At 51.1% G+C, this 17,423-nt stretch overlaps 1 protein-coding gene across 3 annotated transcripts in view; it reads right to left on the bottom strand.

The window, feature by feature from the left end:
• Window positions 1–17,423, bottom strand: part of Ubr4 (ubiquitin protein ligase E3 component n-recognin 4) — a 110,622-nt gene that overhangs the window by 17,400 nt on the left and 75,799 nt on the right. For 2 of the 3 annotated variants that reach the window (XM_028754014.1, XM_028754015.1), the window contains exons 72-94: window positions 17,191–17,278; window positions 16,749–16,942; window positions 14,743–14,982; window positions 14,271–14,409; window positions 13,509–13,634; window positions 13,275–13,403; window positions 12,235–12,578; window positions 10,752–10,842; window positions 10,294–10,378; window positions 10,018–10,145; window positions 9,077–9,206; window positions 8,831–8,988; window positions 8,366–8,475; window positions 7,757–7,898; window positions 7,367–7,448; window positions 6,944–7,117; window positions 5,145–5,266; window positions 4,239–4,436; window positions 3,548–3,628; window positions 2,618–2,705; window positions 2,041–2,168; window positions 955–1,062; window positions 550–669 (exon numbers count right to left, since the gene is read on the bottom strand). In XM_028754014.1, the coding sequence (XP_028609847.1) occupies window positions 550–669; window positions 955–1,062; window positions 2,041–2,168; window positions 2,618–2,705; window positions 3,548–3,628; window positions 4,239–4,436; window positions 5,145–5,266; window positions 6,944–7,117; window positions 7,367–7,448; window positions 7,757–7,898; window positions 8,366–8,475; window positions 8,831–8,988; window positions 9,077–9,206; window positions 10,018–10,145; window positions 10,294–10,378; window positions 10,752–10,842; window positions 12,235–12,578; window positions 13,275–13,403; window positions 13,509–13,634; window positions 14,271–14,409; window positions 14,743–14,982; window positions 16,749–16,942; window positions 17,191–17,278 (3,205 nt within the window). The other variant, XM_028754016.1, reaches the window with a different exon arrangement.

Raw genomic sequence — 17,423 nt, 5'->3', positions numbered from 1 at the left:
ACAGAACTGTTCCTCAGTGCTTGCTGGGGAACAATAAGCAGCCTGGGTTCCCTGATGAGTTTCCGAGCTTCTGTGAGGGCTCTACGGTGGGCAAAATACACCAATACAAGACCCTGCTCCCCAGGAGAACACGACTGCTGTATACTCCTCCTGGGAGCACAGGCCTGGCCAAATCACCAACCCCGGGAGGCAGCAAGTTCCAGGTGCACACAGACTGCACTGCAGACTGATTTCAGCCCCTAGGCCTGACTGCATCACTCACAAGTCAGGCCAACTATAGGGTACAGAGTTGAGCTACAACACTGCCTGTTCAGCCAGGCCATGTCCTGCTTCCATCAGTGAGCAACTTCAAACTAACAGAATATCCTCGGCAGCTTTGTTTCCCTGACTGCAAAGGTTTCAGGCTCAGCGCAATGACATCACCCTAAGTAGAAACTGGCCATTTCTAACAGGAGAGGGCCTAGCCATTCTGGGCTGAGCTCAGCTAGCTCTCTGCTAGCCCACTGCAGGCTCCCAGGTCTGTGGGCAGAAGGACCCGGCCCCACTCACCTTGTCTTCACTCAGGGGCTCTGCGTTGGACTCATCTAGAATGATCTCCATGATGCTCAGCACCTGCTCAGCAACAGCTGCTCCCCCGCTGTCTTTGCTCTCTTGCTCAGCTACCAGAGCCTGAGGGGGAGACCAGGATGTACTCAGAGTTGCTGACTGGTGGGCTCCACTGCCTTAAAGCCCAGGGGCTGTGTGTGTGTGTGTGTGTGTGTGTGTGTGTGCCCCGAGAGGCACTACTTTTTTCCTGCTCCTGGTCTTGAGTCTACACTCAGCAAAGGGACCGGAAGCTCTGAGGAGCATGAATGGGAGTCACCTGGAAAGTCAGCTGAAGGACCAGACCTGGCACTGCAATCTCTCAGGGGTGACAAAGCTCCCTGCTCGTCGTCTGTAGCCCACACTCCTTACCAAGTTTAAAGTCCCCAGCATGACATTCAAAGTGTTCATCTCCAGCTTGACCAACTGTTGCCGGTTGACTTTGACCTTCACGCAGTAACTAAATAGCTTCAGCAGCACCTGTGAGGAGAAGCCAGCCAGAGGCCTGAGAGCGCCGCGAGGAAAAGGCAAACAAGAATATCCAAAAGTCTGGGCCAGCGTCTCTCAACTTCCCTAGTGCTGCAACCCTCGAGTACAGCTCTGCATGGTGTGGTGACCCCAGACATAACATTTCAGTTGCTACTTCATAGCTGTAATTTTGCTACTGTTACAGACTGTAATATAAATATCCGATATGCAGGAAAGCTGGTATGTGACTCCTGAAGGGTCTTGACTGATGGGCTGAGAACCACTGCTCTAAGGCGACTTCTCAATCAGCAGGCACTCTTCCTGAAGAGCAAGGAGACGTGACCCTGGGCTCTCATACCAGGTCACCATCTTAAGTGGCAACATTCTCCCGAGTTCTCTGCTCCCCTACATGATGGAATTGACAGTAGTTCTTAATAATCAGGTGATGTCCCACCATCCTGGAAAAACTCAGCACCAATTAAGTGTCTGAACTAGCAGCAGACAGAAAATCCCGGCATGCACAGCCTATGGAGGCCTAAAACCAGGTTGGTTGTGTGAATGACACAAGGTGTTTATCCTTGTACAACCCACAAAGAAAAGATATTAGTAGACCCTCTGTGGTGACTCTGGAATGCCCCGACTAGCAAGACGGATGACCCTCCAAACAGCAGCCTACGATGGAGAAATGAGTTACATTACAAGATCTATTTTAAAGGCAGTCATAAACCAACAATGACTGGCACAAGAGTGGCTACGGGGGAGAAACAGTCATGGTTCCTGATACCTAATGAGGTACCGGAGAAGATCACCACAGCCCAGATCTAAGGGAGTAGGCCAGGAAGAGAGCAGTGGGAGGCTTAGATGTCCAAGGTTTGGAGAAAGCCAGCACTAGCACTGCTGTACCACACTGCCCTCTAATGTCACATGGCTCCACAACCACAGCTTTGCATAGAGAGCCTGGTCCAGTCCATCATACTGTCTACAACTCACGGTTAGAAGGTGGCGTCCCTGCTTAAAATCTCTGACTCCTGCCAGTCTGTTCAGCATGCACTGCAGACCCCCACACTGGGCCATCACACCAGCCATTCTGTACACTTCCTCTTCGTCTTCTTCCTCATCTGGGAGAAAAGGGAGAGCAAGAGGAGCAGAGGTTCCAAATGGGACTAGGTCTAGATCAGAGCACACAGCCCTCTCCTGTGCTAAGGGCACACAGCACTTTCCCCTGGCTGGAACTAAGGTCATTACCATAACGTATCTTCACTCACTCCCATAGGGGCCTGGCTCAAAGCTTAAGTCAACTACAGTTTTCTGCCATTATAGCAAATTACAAGCTAGTACCACTGTCAACGGAACAGAGAGGTAAGGCAGAGAGAAATCTGAACACGAGCTTGCTAACTGCATCTTTCCTTTGACAGCCTGAATGTTTTCATCCCAAGGGGTATCCGCCCACAGATGCCTGTCTTTCTCCCTTACAACTGTGATGCAGAGAACAGGCTACTGTATTCTGGGACATGTTTACTCTGGCCTGAAGTCCAAGATGCAGCACTGTATGTGGAGAGGGCTGTACCTGTGGTGGAGTCCAGGGACTCGATAAACTCCTCGGTGGCATCGCCCAGTAGCCCCCGCATTCGATAAACAATCCTCATGGGCTCTCCCTAAGCAGGGAAAAGTTGGAAAGGTAGACTTAGAAACAGGCCTAGAAAAAACGGTAAGCCTTCACCCTTGGACTTGCTCAATGCCTTGGTGATTTGAGCCTCCATTTCTCTAACAAGATAGGGACTGGAAGTCTCTGCGAATCAAAGGCTGTAATTCACACAGTGGAAGAGACTCACTCTGTTCAGTGCCTGCTGCAGGCCAGGCCTGTGAGAAGCACTGCAGCAGACACAGAATCCTATTGGATTCCATCAGAGCACTGCGTAAACAAGCGCTCCAACAGCTACTTCCGGAGTGTTTTGAGGTGAGAATTAAAGGCCCAATTCTAAGGCTGTGCTGACCTCAGGAAGAACTCCCTCTGCCCACTGGGACCATAATGCAAACAACACAGGACAAACAACTGTATCTGAACCAAAGAATGTGGTACAAATTTCAGGAACCCAGAGCAGGTGCAGCACTCTTTGTCCACAGACAGACCAGGGTCTTCATTCATCACAGAGACAGAGAGGGTTTGTCTCAATCAGCAGCTTAACACACACACAGCCTGGAATGAACAGGAAGGAGCTGTTGGGAGAGTCTGTCTATGCCGGACACCAAGCTGGAGACTCCAGAGGTCCAGCCTCAGTTCAGAGAAAAGCAAAGGCACAAAGTCACACATGTCTCCTTGAAGCTATGTGACCGACATCAGCTCAATGCCTCCTGAGCTGACAAAATGGACTTCTCCAGAAAGGAAGTAAAGCTACAGCGGCCACACAAGGATACAGTGATTAACAGCAGCTCCCTTAGTCCTGAGGGCAGGAAAGGCAGCCCACCCATAGCTCCTGGAGAGACAGCAAGCACATACCTCATTGGTCGTACACCAGACCTTCTTGTAAACCTCCGCCACAGGAAGATCCAGACTGATAATTTTATTGTTCACTAGGAGCTGGAGAACAGAGTAGGGATTACGACCAGTAAGGCTCACAGGCTACCCTTGTGGCTCATCACACGGCTCTGTCGACGCTCACCCTCTAGGGAAATGCATGTTGCCTGCACAATACCCAGCATTTTGTACACAACACTGGGGGACAAGCCCTTAACCCACCATGGACTCCAGCTTAGCTCCAACTGAAGACCTTTCACCCTGAGCACCAGGAAAACCCCCTTTGCCTTTAGTCATGTATGGGGCAGTAACACCGGACTCGGAAGTTGTCTGCAGAAGCTGCAAGGCTCTGGGTATCAACAGGGCTTGACCCACGTACTCATGTACTCGCGACAAAACATCATGATTCCTGGGGCTCCATTAACTTGCAATGTCTACAAAACCTCTGCCAGAAGCAATGATGACAAAAGCCTACCACTGCTCCAACCATCAAGCACCCTGCTGTTCCGTGCCAGGACCAGTCAGAGCCTTTACAGAGTCAGAGTCATCCTTACAGCAGGAGAGGCAGGCAGACGGGAATCATTAGCGGACTTAACTGACTAACTTCCTGCATGGTTAATCTGTGGCTCAAAGCTGCGCTCCTGGTGAGTGACCAGCACAGCCCGGCTCTTACCTCCATCCCACTGTCGTCCTCCAGAAGAGCCACCAGGTCACAGTCCTGGCAGATCTTGTTCTTTATGTCCCTCATAAGAGGCCCAATGCCTGGTTCATTGCTGCTATATGGGTTTCCGGGCATCCTGCCCTGTAGAAAGTCCTCTTGCTGGGGGTCCTTCTCCAGGGTCACGAAGAACTCCGTGACTTCATTTTCCTCCTAAAGGACAGAAAGAGGGATGTGTGGGAAGGGACCAGCACTAAGCGGGTCTGTGGGCACCAGAATGAAAACACATCAAGTGGATCACACCCACGCGTTAAACATGTTAATCGGCAGGTGGCCAGAGACCATGGAAATCACTCAAAACACCATTCGAGCAGCCTGAAGATCACGCACTCCTCACAGATTAACGAGAGAGCACCTAACAGCCAAGGAGACAGGAGCAAGGTGCTGTCTGGTGAGATGTGAACCAGTCTAAGGCCAGGTAAGAGTCACTGGAAACTTGGAGCAGAGAAGGGGCTTCTCTCTCTGTGACATGCTCAGGCAGGCCAACCCTGATGCTCTTTCATCAGTGACCAAGGATGCTGCTGTTTCCCTCCACAATGGGAGGAAAGGTCTCTGAGCCAGACCACAGGAAAGACACACATGTGGCATGCATGCATGAAGAATCCAAGGTGCAGAAGAGGAGGAGGATGGCAATACACCCAACTCTACCCCAGAACTGCTGCTGCCCCTGCAATGGGAGGTGAGGCCTAATTTTAAGAATGGCTAATCTTGGCCTTCAGGTAGAAAGACTGGCTTCCCTCGTTAGAGGAGGGAAATTAGGAAGCTACGTCTACTCGTCCTCAGTGGACTTGGTGATAAAGACACTAGACTGTCCTCCGTGCTGACGCCCGTGGGCTGTGGGGAGCCGAGCACACTGCTTACAGGGTAGATAATGCTGCAGAGCCTCTCAAAGATGAACACAGGCGTCCGGTAGTCATCCAGACTGTAGCGCTTGGCAGTCTCAATGCACACAGCCATGAAAGCCTTGGTCTCAGACTCTGTACCTGCCAGAAAGCAAAGCAGCTAGAGTCAGGAAAGAGTCTTACCTGCACGAGCTGAGCCGAGACAGTGAGGCACCTTCTCTGATAGGTGCCTCCTGCCTGCTAGTCTCTGAGTGCTCTGCACAGTAACATCACCAACACTCAACAGGAAGCCCTCCACCCCAAATCAAGCCATGTGCTTCTTCTGGTCTCTCTGGGAGCAAGACTTCCCTTAGGAGAAGGACTAGCACCCCTTTGCCAAAACAGGCTCTCAAAAGCAACACAGGAACTTCCCTTTTGGGTAGTCAGGCAGATGAAGTTGGCTAGCGTAACTTTTCACTCCTGCCATTTGAAAACAAGTTCAAACAAATTATCAGAGAACTATTATACTAGTTAAGAATAAAAGCCCACAAAAGGAAAGCATCCAGGGCCCAGAGAAGCAGGGCCCCCAGCAGTTTTGGTCTGAAGCTTTAGTTTCCATGGCCTGTCAGGAGCCGAGTGCTGGATAGAGCCCTGGGTCAGCTGAGCTGAGGAGCTAAAAGGAAGCAGCTCACACCCCTATGGCCATCACACAGCTGCTCCCTCAGCAGCACTGCAACAGTGTTGCTGTGAAGGTCAACTAGAACCACTTTCTCTTTTCTGCAACCACATAACTGAAGGCAGACTGCCCTTCCTTACAATCATGGTAATGGGGGGCAAGTGAGAACTAAAGCTGTCCCCTCCCACATGTGGCACCCAAACTCCACACTCCCTCAAAGTCTGAGGAAGTTGGATGAAGGCATGCCAGGGACAGTCTAGGGGTCCTTACAGAGGCAGCAGTCTCAAACACGCATGGAGAAGACCAGCTTGGTTGAGGCCTAAAGAATGTTTTTTTTTTCTCCTCTTTGCCTTTACTGATTTTCGCTGCTGTGTGTGGCTCTGCATGTTCATGTGTTTGACATGCATCTTTGGAGGACAGGAAGAGGATGCAGGAACCCTTGAGAGCGGTCATGAGCTGTCTAACATGGATGTTGGAACCAAAGCTGGGCCCTGTGCTCTTGAGCACTGAGCCATCTCTCCAGCTCCTTGCTTGGTTTTGTCTGTAGGCCAGGCCAAACCTCCCAAGTGCTGGGATAACAGGCAGGCATTATCATTCCTGCTTCTAAAGAACTTCCACAATAAACTTCAGAAATAGGAAGTCACAACTCCAAATAGTAAAATATCAGTTTGAGGACACTATCTAGGAACCAGAAAAGCAAACACAAATGGGCCCCAGGAACTTTTAAACTTTAGAGTGATCAATCAAGCACAAATATGCATCATAAACGTGAAGTTTCTTGGTTACAAAAATCTAGAGCTGTAAGAACTCAACAGCAGGTTAACAGGCTGAGTGGTGCAGAAGAGAGACAGGGCTGAGAATAGTGTGGTGCTCCACAAGAAAAAGCTATGGAAAACACAGCAAGGCCACCGACAAAGAACACCCCAGACAACTGGAGACACCAGCTGGAGACCTCCACTCCCTTCCCACTCTAGGAGGTCAACACAGGAAAAGCACCCACGCGCCCAGGTCTAGGACTACCACCAAGCACCACCATGCTCTTGAGACAGGCTTGTCTCCCAAACCTGAGCCTTCCCCTTTGGTGCTGTGGTCCTAGAAACAGCATCTATGTGCATCTCACCAGCTCCAAGCTTCTGGGGGGGTGGGGGTGGGGGGAGGGTTACCTGTGGTCATGTCCTCCAGCATCTCCAACAGCATGTCCTGGGTCTCATCGATGAGCTTGGTCCTCTGCAGCACTAGCTTCCGCAAGCACAGGTACCCATTCAGCACAGTGCCCACCAAGCGGCTCTTAAAATGCCTCTTGATGGATTCCACCTCTACAAAGGAGGAGAGGAGGCCTGCGGGGGACAGGAAAGACTGCCATAATATTTGCAGAACACTGAAGGCCTGTGCTATACAAAGAAACAAGAAAATCAAAAAGCAACGAGATGCCCAGTGAGCCAAATGGCTGGCAGTGAAGAGCTCAGAAGTACAGACCCATCCAGTAGGAGAAAGTCCCAGAGAGAGAAGTCGATTGGCCCCAGGAGCAGAGGCTCAGCCTAATGCATCCCCAAGGCACCCAAGGGAAGGGCTGGGTGGCTCTCTACCTGTGAGACTCTTGAGGGCATATCCTTGCTGCAGGTCTGTGCTTAGCGTGGCCTCTTCCAAGGCCAGCAGGCGGGCAATTTCCTAAACAGGAAGACAAGCAGTGTGATGGGGCCACCTCCACATCCATCCCAGGACACAGCCCCCAGGAGGGGTGATCAAAAGCCACACATCCATTCTAATCCTTGAAAAATGCCTTTCCAAGAGCCCAAGGAGGCTTAAGTATTGCTGGGGACTGTTTACCCTGAAACAGCTCAGGTACCCTCAACAGACTGCCACAGCCATCCTGTTACAGTAAAGTCTGGAATCTAATTAATCTCCACAAATGAGTCTTCTCAGCAAGCAAGAACCCACAGAAGCAGAGAAAGGAGAAGTGGGGTGGGGCAGATCACCTTGGTGATGAGGTTGCCCACGTAGGGCAGGACGCCCCGAGCAGCTAGGTAGACTTTCCAGTGGCATGAGGCGATGAGCTTCTGGTAGAGAGCCAGGTACTCTGCAGCACACTCCCCAGCAACACTCAGCTCGTCCAGGTAACTGCGGCAGACAGAGATGCGACACCCTTAGAGAGTACTAATGACCGAGAGCCAGGAGTCCCCTCCTTTGTATCTACTGTTCAGCCTCTCCTCCTCCTCCTCTTCCTCCTCCTCCAGGTGGATGGAGGCCATCTGAGAAACCCCACACTTCCCTCGCTGAAAGGATTCACAACACTTCAGGGAATGGCTGCCAAGCCTCTGAGCATCTGTGTCTCCGTGCTCACTGCCTGAGGACTGCGGAGGACAATGAGTGACAATTACGTCTGTGCTCAGAGGCGCTCATCAAACACCCACTGCAGCTTTACCACTACTACCCTAAAGCACTGGTTTTCTGTGGCCCGGTTGAGGTGGGGTTGAGGTGGTTATATACCACTCAGGATGTCCCCAGCCCTGATCTGTCTTCACCCGAGAGCAAGGGAAAGGCATTCAACTATGCTAGCCACTGTCCCCACCCAGCCCACATGGTACCTGGTAAGGAGGTCAAGGACCTGCTGCTTGCGGCTGGGGACCGTAGCAAGAGCTTCCACGATGGTACAGGCTGCCTGCCGTGCTGCCTGTGTTGCTGGGGTAAAGAGTACCTGCCAGACACAGGAGAGGAGATGGGGCTGGGTCAGAGGACACCCTGTTTTTCTAGGCCCACAGCATGAGCTGACTCCCACCCATCCAGAACTCTGGAAATCTGTCCAGGCAAAGGGAAGGGTCCACAGCACCAGCTAACGCATTGCCTCTGGCTATAGGCCATGCACTGGTTTGCTCCTTTGAAGGAACAGGGTGGGATGTCAGACAGCAGTGGACAGTTCTGTTGTGACCTGTCCCTGTTGGTGGCTGCACTTAAGAACTTCTACTTGAAAGGAGGTGACCAGCAGTAGATGGAGAGCAGAGCAGAGCGCGGCAGGCAGAGGGCACTTGCACGGGACCTGTGAGAGGCCGCACCTGCCGCAGCCAGTTGTTATGGCCCAGCTTGAGGTCGAGTGGGGTGGTCCTCTTCCCCCGCCGGCTCAGGAACTGTTTCCACCTCCACACGTACTTCTCAGTCAAGTAGAGACGGTGGAGCTCTGACTTGCTGGGGGATTTCCCATTGCCATCTACCCCTGCAAGGCAAAGGTGGCAGGCAGGGGTAAGTGTGACAGCCGAGGGGAAGCAGGGGTTGTTGGGAGTGGCAGGAGGGAAGAGGCACACCTCGGATAGGCAGGCACTTCTTCCAGGCTTCGTAAGATGCCTTGGGATCTCTCTTGAGCCACAGTTGAGCCTGGGCATGGATTTCATTGCAGTAAGGTTTCACCGTGGTGAGGGCCTCAACAGGGACATCCTGGATGAAGGAGCAGCGCAAGGTCAGAGTTTGCCAGCAGAGGGCCCAAGCTTGGGATGGCACTGACACTCCAGGAGTGACATGGAAAACACCATGCAGTTTTGCTGGCCCAATCTGGGCTCTTGCTAACCCTCTCTGCACCTACATGGGCAGTACTAGCTCCACGCTGATTGAGGCCACACACGTGGCTACATTTACTTGAGAATGGAAGTGGACTTTTACTGTTCACATAGTCAGGACTCACTGAGCAGCTTGTACACGGGAACCACGCAAGGTCCTGTCCTAGACACTATAAAGTCAGACCATCCTTAGATCCAAGGAGTTTACTATGTCATTTATTTTAAATAATGTTCTGGGTGGGCACTGTTTTATCTCTTAAGAGACGAGGAAACTGAGGAACGTAATTAGTTTGCCCAACGTCTTCCAGGTCAGTAACCAGAAGAGTCGCATTAGATGCCAAGTCTGTTTTAGCACCATGGACTTCCAGCCAAGGATGTAAAGCTGTGCAGATGTAGGAAGGGCGTGCTGCCGTGGAGCCATGGGCCGTCTGTCTCGGTTTTCCAAAGGCCCCACTCTGCTGCTGAGTTTGTGTTATCTCACACATCCCCCCAAGTCCCCACCCACCTCTGCCGTTCTACAGCCAAGACTGGTGCTCACCTCAGTCAGTGAGGCGACTCTGAGGAAGCAGAGCCCAGCACTCAGAGGCGATGTGTCTCCCCAGCCCCGTGGCCCTGCCACCCCATCAATGGCACAGCACTCAGAGGCGATGTGTCCCGTCCCACTGTCCTGCTACCCCTCAATGGTACAGCACCTTATTCTTCTTGCTGGTCGGGGCAGGCGGTTTAATCAGCTTCTGTAAGATCCGCAGACACATGAGGGTGATATTCTCAACAACCACTGGTGTTTTGATGTTCACAGCCATGAGGAAAAGGCTGAGTGCTGGGGAGGAACAGGAGTCACAATCAGTACACTGGGCCACCTGCCCCAGCGAGGCTGCCCAAGGGCTCCCCCATCTCCTCCCGCCTGGGTACTGGGGTTGCACCTTTCTGTTTTCTAAAAAGTGCCCACCCGATGGTCTCAAGCTCACCACAGCGCAAGCGGAGCTCCCAGCAGCTGTCCTCCTTGGAGATGGAATCTGTCAGCAGCAGCATCTCATACTGAAGGCTGCTAGCCTGGAAGGCCGGCAGGATGAGGAGAATCAGTGGGGTCTTAAGAGTCCAGGGACCAGTGTAAACTCTGATTATGGGACCCCTACTAAAATCTGCAGTTGTGATGTCCTACCAGGACACGGAGACACAGGAGACCCTGTACTACAAGTTCTAGCTGGGACCTGAACTCGACAAGCAGGCTAATCTCAATCTCTCAATCTCTCAATCTCTCAATCTCTCAATCTCTCTCTCTCTCTCTCTCTCTCTCTCTCTCTCTCTCTCTCTCTCTCTCTCTCTCTGCTTCTCTCTCTCTCTCGGTCTCCAACACTGACCTAGATAAGAGCTCAGGGACAGAGAGGACGGAGAGGAGAGGTCAGACAGGAGCTGGTCTGCTTACCAGGTCAGGATTAGCCCAGTGGCCCTTCAGTGCAGTGGAGACTTTGCCAATAATCAGGTCGTTCATTTGCTGGGTGGCCTCTGGGTTGTCTCTGAAAAAGCAAAGTAGGAGTCCTGTTAGTCACAACAAAAGTCGTGAGGCCCTTCTTCCCAACTACAGGCCTAGACGTTTCTACCTTCTTCCCAGGAGCAAGACTACATCTTTGATTTTAAGGGGTCTCCGATGGGAGGAAACTACCACAGTCCCCTTTTCAAGAGGCAGGGACAGAAGGAAGAATAGCATTAACATGAAGGTCTACACAGCAGGCAGCAGGGCCCCAGGAGCTGTTGAGTCCACACTTGGTATAGGCCCCATGTCACTTCTTACACACCACCTCCTTCCCCAGCTATGTGCCTTTCTAGTAACAAAATGCACCCTCAAATGGCATCCAAGCCCCGAAGGACCTGCGCTGTTCCAGGTGCTAACAACCACCTTTCCCGTCTTTACTGTGCCCTTGCCCCTCCAGCTTTGTAGGCCTATCCACCCAGCACTGATTACAATGCTCCAGTAGCTGCCTTTTCACATGTAGCCCATAGCCTTGCTTCCAGAAAGCCTGTGCTCATGGACTATGCCTCAGAGAAGCCATCCTGTATCTGGAACTGCCAGCCCTGTTTAGCTGAATAACCTTATTTTCCCAAGTGTCTTGTCATTATTCATTGCACCAATCCCCATGATGACCACAAGCCACTGCATGTCCACAGTGCTTAGTGTCCAGGACATGTACAGTGGGAGAAAAAAACAGCACAACTTGTAAAAGGTATCCGAAACCTAAGATGGTCCAGATTTGATGCCAAATAATATGCAGTCTATACAAAACTGGGTATAAAATCCCATAAGTACTCAACAGTACTTGAATTATTGACTCAAATTTAAAGTATTTTGTTTTTAACTCTATATATACATGCAGAACTGTGTGAGGGTTTCTGCAACATGTGTACAGTGTCCACAGAGGCCAAAAGAGGATGCTGGGTCCCCTGAATCGGAGTTATAGGTAATTGTGAACCACCAAATGGAGGTGGCTGGCTGAAGAATTCAATTCCAGTTGTCTCCTTGTAAGTAGCCCAAGCCTTCTCTCCAGCCCCTAACTACTGAAATTTTACCACGGTCATTCCTTGTCTTTAAGGTATTTACTATTACTGGAATTTTTCGGATGAGTCTTTTGTCCAAGGCACAGTGCCAGATCCTGAGCTAGTCCTTTCTGACCAGAGTCTAAGCACTCATCCCTACGCCCCTCTTCTTCTTTTTTAGTTCTTTTTCTGGGATATTCTTGGGTCCAAGGGTTCCTTCACTCTCTTCTCCTCCCCCACCCATCAGGACCCAGGAAGTTCCATCTCCCTCACATCCTCTGGGTAAGCCAGTCAACCACTTGGCTCAACCCTGTACCCACTAGTGCCAGCCAGCATCACTGCTGCCCCCACTCCAGCGTCAAAGAATAAGCTCTGACCTAGTCAGGAGGCACATGAGCTGGCGGACCTCCTCGCGAATGGCTGCAGCGCCTCTGCGGAGGTTGTAATCAAAGAGCTCTCGGATGAGGCCCTGGGAGACAAGGATGTGCCTCAGAGCTGGATTGGTGGCCAGGGCCCTCAGTAGTGTGATACAGTGCTCCGTGACAGCTGAGGCACAGCCATAGCACTTGGTGGAGGAGGTGTGGCCACAGCCTAAGACAGACAAAGCGCGGTACTGGCTGGCAGTAAACGTGGGCTGCACGGCCGTCCGGGAGGACTTGGTGGCTGCTTCTCTCTGCTGTAGATCATACTCCAACAGCTCTTTGCGTGAAGCAAAAACTTTCTAAGAATGGAAAGAAAAAAATTGGCAAAATATAAATAAATAAATAAATAAATAAATAGAAAGAAATGTGTATGATACAATTTATTCTTCTCAATAACCCTACCATTTATTTCTTTTATCCTCCTTTAACAGGAGGGAACTGGAGCTTGAGCAAGAGCAAGGGCAGAACCGGAAATCAGAACAATCCCAGGCTCAAACTCCTCACTTGCCACAAACACTTTTTTAAAGGGTCAGGGAATCAGATCTCTGAGTAAAGGCCAAGAGCAGCTGAGTGGGCAGGGCTGCTGGCTGTTCTTCTAGGACGGGTCCACTGCTGCTGGCCAGCACCCTACCCATAGAAACCACGTGGGAACATTAAAGGAAAACATGGCTGACTGCAGAGCAGCTGGGATGCTCTACACCTCCAGCCTGTAAACATGGCATCCAAGAAGAGGGAACAGAATCTTAGCATTACTTTTAAAAACCTGGAATCCCTCTATTAAGCAAAGATCTGTTGTCTACTAATGTCCATTCCACCTCCATTATGCTGTCTCTGACTGCAAAGAGATCTGACAAGTGGCCATCACCTTAGGGTGGGAGGAGCCATTGGGGCAGCTGCAGGGCCAGTGGGCCATTGGACTGGATAGGGAGCCTGGATGGGACAAAGGCCACCCTGAAAACATAAAGCACCCGCTGCAAGCTACTCCCATTCTCTACCTGGATGATTTTGGAGAGCTCATCGAACGAGTTCTTACAGTCTCCACAGTACTCTTGAGCCAACTGCAGGATGTAGCGATTCACACTGGCTGAAGTGGAGCTGATGCCTCCCGCTGTTCCTGAGTCTTCCTGCAATCCCAAGAGGCCAAGTGTCAGACTTCAACCCTAGGGATGGCCTCACTAAGGGAAGAAGCCTTCCCTGCTTGCCCCGAATGCCCGGTGGTGTGGGAGCACCTGTGGCTTCTCTGGAGCTGCTTCGTTCACTTTGCAGAGCAGGCTCTCCAGCTGGGGCCGATGTCCCATGAGCTGATGGTACACACGGTCGGCCTTGTCCAGAAGGGTGTTGATGTTGGAGACGGCCTAGACCAAAAAGACAGACCCTTGAAGGAGGTAAGACTTTACAGCTTCATTTTTCCCTCTAACTGCTAGCAACCCTATGAAACATGTCCCCCATTCAGCCCAGGCACATGGCTCCATACATTCCTTCAGAGTAACTCTAGGAGGTGGCACATCAGGCTTAAAAAAGACATATGCAATGTATATGGACTGGATTCAAACAATTCAGTGCTGAGAGGTGACTCACAGCAGATCATACTGACACAAAACAGCACAAGTGTTGTGAGAAATTTTGTCCTTCTGTCTCCCTGTCACCCTGAACAGGTACCCCCTCCTCTCTGCCCGCCTACTAGACTCAGCTGAGGGTGACATGGACAAAGGCATGCATGTCACGAGTCACCAGCTCCTGTCCTTCTGAGTCTGAACTGAGCAGCTCGTCATGAGGCTCACGGTGCACCAGCAACGCTTCTCTAGTTTCTATGCTTGAGTCCAGCACAGCTCTGGTCACTGCAGGCTCTACCCAAAACACAGGGCTACGTTGGCCACCTTTCTCTGAGGCTTATTAACTGGGAGCTGAAGGTTCAGTTCACTACAACAGCTCTCCTCCGAAGTTCAGAGTCAAACAATGGTGGGGACCTAGGCCAGCAGCTGCAGGCTTACTTTCTTCCGATCTTCTTCATTCTCGATGGGATCCACTGCACAGCAAGGTTTGGCATAAAGCATGAAGTCAAAGCGGGCGTATTTACAGAAGCCGCAGGCATTGCAGAGGAAGGGGTCCTTTTCATCATAGTTGATGGACCTGAATAACCAAAGTGCCCAGATCAGTGGGAATGAAGGGCTAGGGTGAGAAGGAGGAGAGGCTGTGTCCACTCTACACTCAGGGAATGATAGGAATTACTGAAGGGATGACAACCATCAGGTGAGAGGGTACAAGCAAACATGTGAACACACACCACTCTTCTGCCACCACCTCCTCCTCTTCCTCCTCCTCCCCACTTCTTCCCACCACAGACCACTATACACTTCCATAACCCTCTAAACCACAGCGCACCAGACAGGGACCTTGCCCATCCTGAGACTGCTACAGAAGAGAACACAGAACACGCTTGCCCGGGCCTGTAGGACAAGTCACCTGCACTTGTGACACTGGTATACGTTCTCGCCACAGTTGCCGCAGACGCCGGGGTTGGCGGGGACGGAGGCGCTGCAGCGAGGACACTGAAGGGTCTCTGTGGAGGCCTGGTAGTTCTCATAGAAGTCCGCAAACTCAATCATCAGGTTAGAGGCCACGATGGGGAGAGGCAGGTCAATCTTGACTTCCGTCTGTCCAGGCGTCAGCTGAACTTTCTTGGCTTTGTGCCAGCGAGCTGGCCTAGGAGAGACAACAAAAGCTATAGAGAAGAGCCTCCCTGGTGATCCTGGGTGATGGCAGACTGATGGTGGCAGACAGGATGCCCTGCCTAGTTTCCTATGGCAATTAAGTGACTATTCAAAGGAAAAAAAAGTTTCCTTTATGGTTTCCTCTGGGGGAGAAGGAAAAAAAAAAAAAAAGGACAGGCAGCCACTTTCCCAGGGTCTAGTGAGTCCTCATCCCGCCATCAAAGAAACTTCTCACTGCAGTGGAGACCAGGACAGAAAACCACAACTGACCCAACCGCAGAGAGCTCAGTCCAACTGGACACCCACAACACAACCTGCTCAGGGATCACTGCAGAAGGATCCTAACAGCCAGGGGAAAAGGAAGTTTACTGTGAGATTTGTGTCTCTTAGACATGTCAGAGAAGCTACATGCACGCATATAGCTTGACCAACACTGTTGCCTAAATAGGACCTGAGTAAGACACTAGCAATAGACATGCTAATGTGACTGGGAGAAAGCGCAAGCCTCATCTGTAGACAAGAACAGGCAACTAAGAGATGCTGGGAGCCGGAGAAAGTCTCCTCCAGGAAAGAGCACACTGAGAACTGGCTATCCAGGACCAAGTGGTAGCCCTGAAGTCACTTCTACACAAGTAACATCGTATGGACTTAATGACCTGTGTTTATGTATTTAGGAATATGCAGGCCTGCACACATGGACATGTAATAATAATTAAAGAACAAAGAGACCATGAATTTGAATGGGGGGTTACACGAGAGGGGTGAGAGGGAGGAAAGGGAAGGGGAGAATGATATAATTATACTATAATCTTTAAAAATATATAAGAGAGACAGAAATTCTTTAAATTGTTATGATAACTTGAGATTCTAGAAAAATAGCAGCATTCCCATCAAGGATCAGACTCCCAAAGCCCGCTAAGGTGGCCAGTGGCAGTGGCCAGAGGACTGCTCCTCTTGATGGCTGCCTGGGAAGGAAATATGAGTGTGGTCAAGAGGTAACAAGGACGAGGGGGTCTGCTGTGGCTGCAGGAGCACGCTATGTGGACAGGCAGAGCAGCACAGGTCGCTTACAAGCAGGAAGCAGGGGCTACGCTGTATCAATCAAGACTTAATAGGCTCTGCTCCCAGCTCTTCACACACATTGATACTGGCTAGACAGAGCTGGAGCGGATCCCCTCTACCAGAAGCTGTGCTTACTCAGCAATACAGACAACCAACCGACTCTTTAAGGTGAACGACTCCTCCAAGAACAGACTTTAAGCAGAGACCAGAGTCGCTGGTTACTGTGAGCTGCCTGCTCCTTCTGTGGGGAGAGCAGCACTTGAGCTTTTAACAGGCCAATCACATCTGCTTCTCCTCAGCAATAACACCTAAGAAACTGCTTGGACCCTGGGGAGAATGCAGCTAGGCCTACGACATGCCTAACCCAGATGCTGGGGACAGACAAGGCAGGCAGGCACATGCAGAAATGGAAGAAAATGCAGAGGAATACTTTCTGTGAACAAATGCACGGCTGTCTTTCCCCAAATACCAACTACTTTCCAATGCACAAGGTTTGCACAAGGCAAGAGAACCTAGAGCCCTTCTTCAATGGCCCCACCCTGGGCAGGCTGAGAGGAGCCTTTCTTGCCCCCTAGGGAGTCACTTGCTGTCAACAGCTTCAATGCTGTCCCTATGTCAACACTGTTGTGATTGAGAGGACACAAAGCCTTTGGGTGTGTCTGTCTGCACCCTGCAGGGGACCTGCAAAGCCCGTACTTATTTTTCAACTCCACAATGGCCTGCACAGTTCGGTTGTTGTAGTACAGGTTGATCGTCCGCACCATCTTGGTCCGCTTCAGGTCCCCAATTTTCACTGTGACCTTGCTGATGGTGTGACTGCCAATGAGCTTGACAACCTGCTGGGTGGTGGTGTACCGTGTGTCCACTTTAATGGAAGACAACTTGATATACTAAAACAAGAGTACACAGGACAACACAGTGAGCGCCTGCCCGTCCACCTATATTCTTTAATGCTATCAACACCTCCTCTCCACCCACAGATAGTTTCTTCTCAATGTACCCAGTGTGTTGGGCTAGATTCCACAGTGCCAGGCAGCAACTACTGGAGAGGAACCCTTAGTAACAGCAACCAGTCTTTGGAAATGGGAACCAGAGGGCCTGAAAACCTCAGGGCTGCCCTGCATAAAACATTACTTACACAAAATGGCACTTCAGGGTTATTGCACACCAGGCAGGGGTCACTCTCCAGGTAATAGCCATCAAACTCCACTAGGCCAGACAAGGTGCTACGGAAGAAAGCAGTTTCAGTATCAGCAAAGTCTCCTAGGGTCATGCCAGAGCCATCTCCCACTCCCTCAAGTCCCTGTGGGCATAAGGGAAGGGACTACAGCTCAGATGGGCACAGTAGGCACAGGAAGAAAGGTCACTGAT

This window comes from Grammomys surdaster, unplaced genomic scaffold (genome assembly GCF_004785775.1).
Source record: "Grammomys surdaster isolate TR1022 unplaced genomic scaffold, NIH_TR_1.0 125977, whole genome shotgun sequence".
NCBI classification, from domain to species: domain Eukaryota; kingdom Metazoa; phylum Chordata; class Mammalia; order Rodentia; family Muridae; genus Grammomys; species Grammomys surdaster.
The sequence above is the reverse complement of the archived record's forward strand: the minus strand, read 5'-3'. Positions and strand labels throughout refer to the sequence as shown.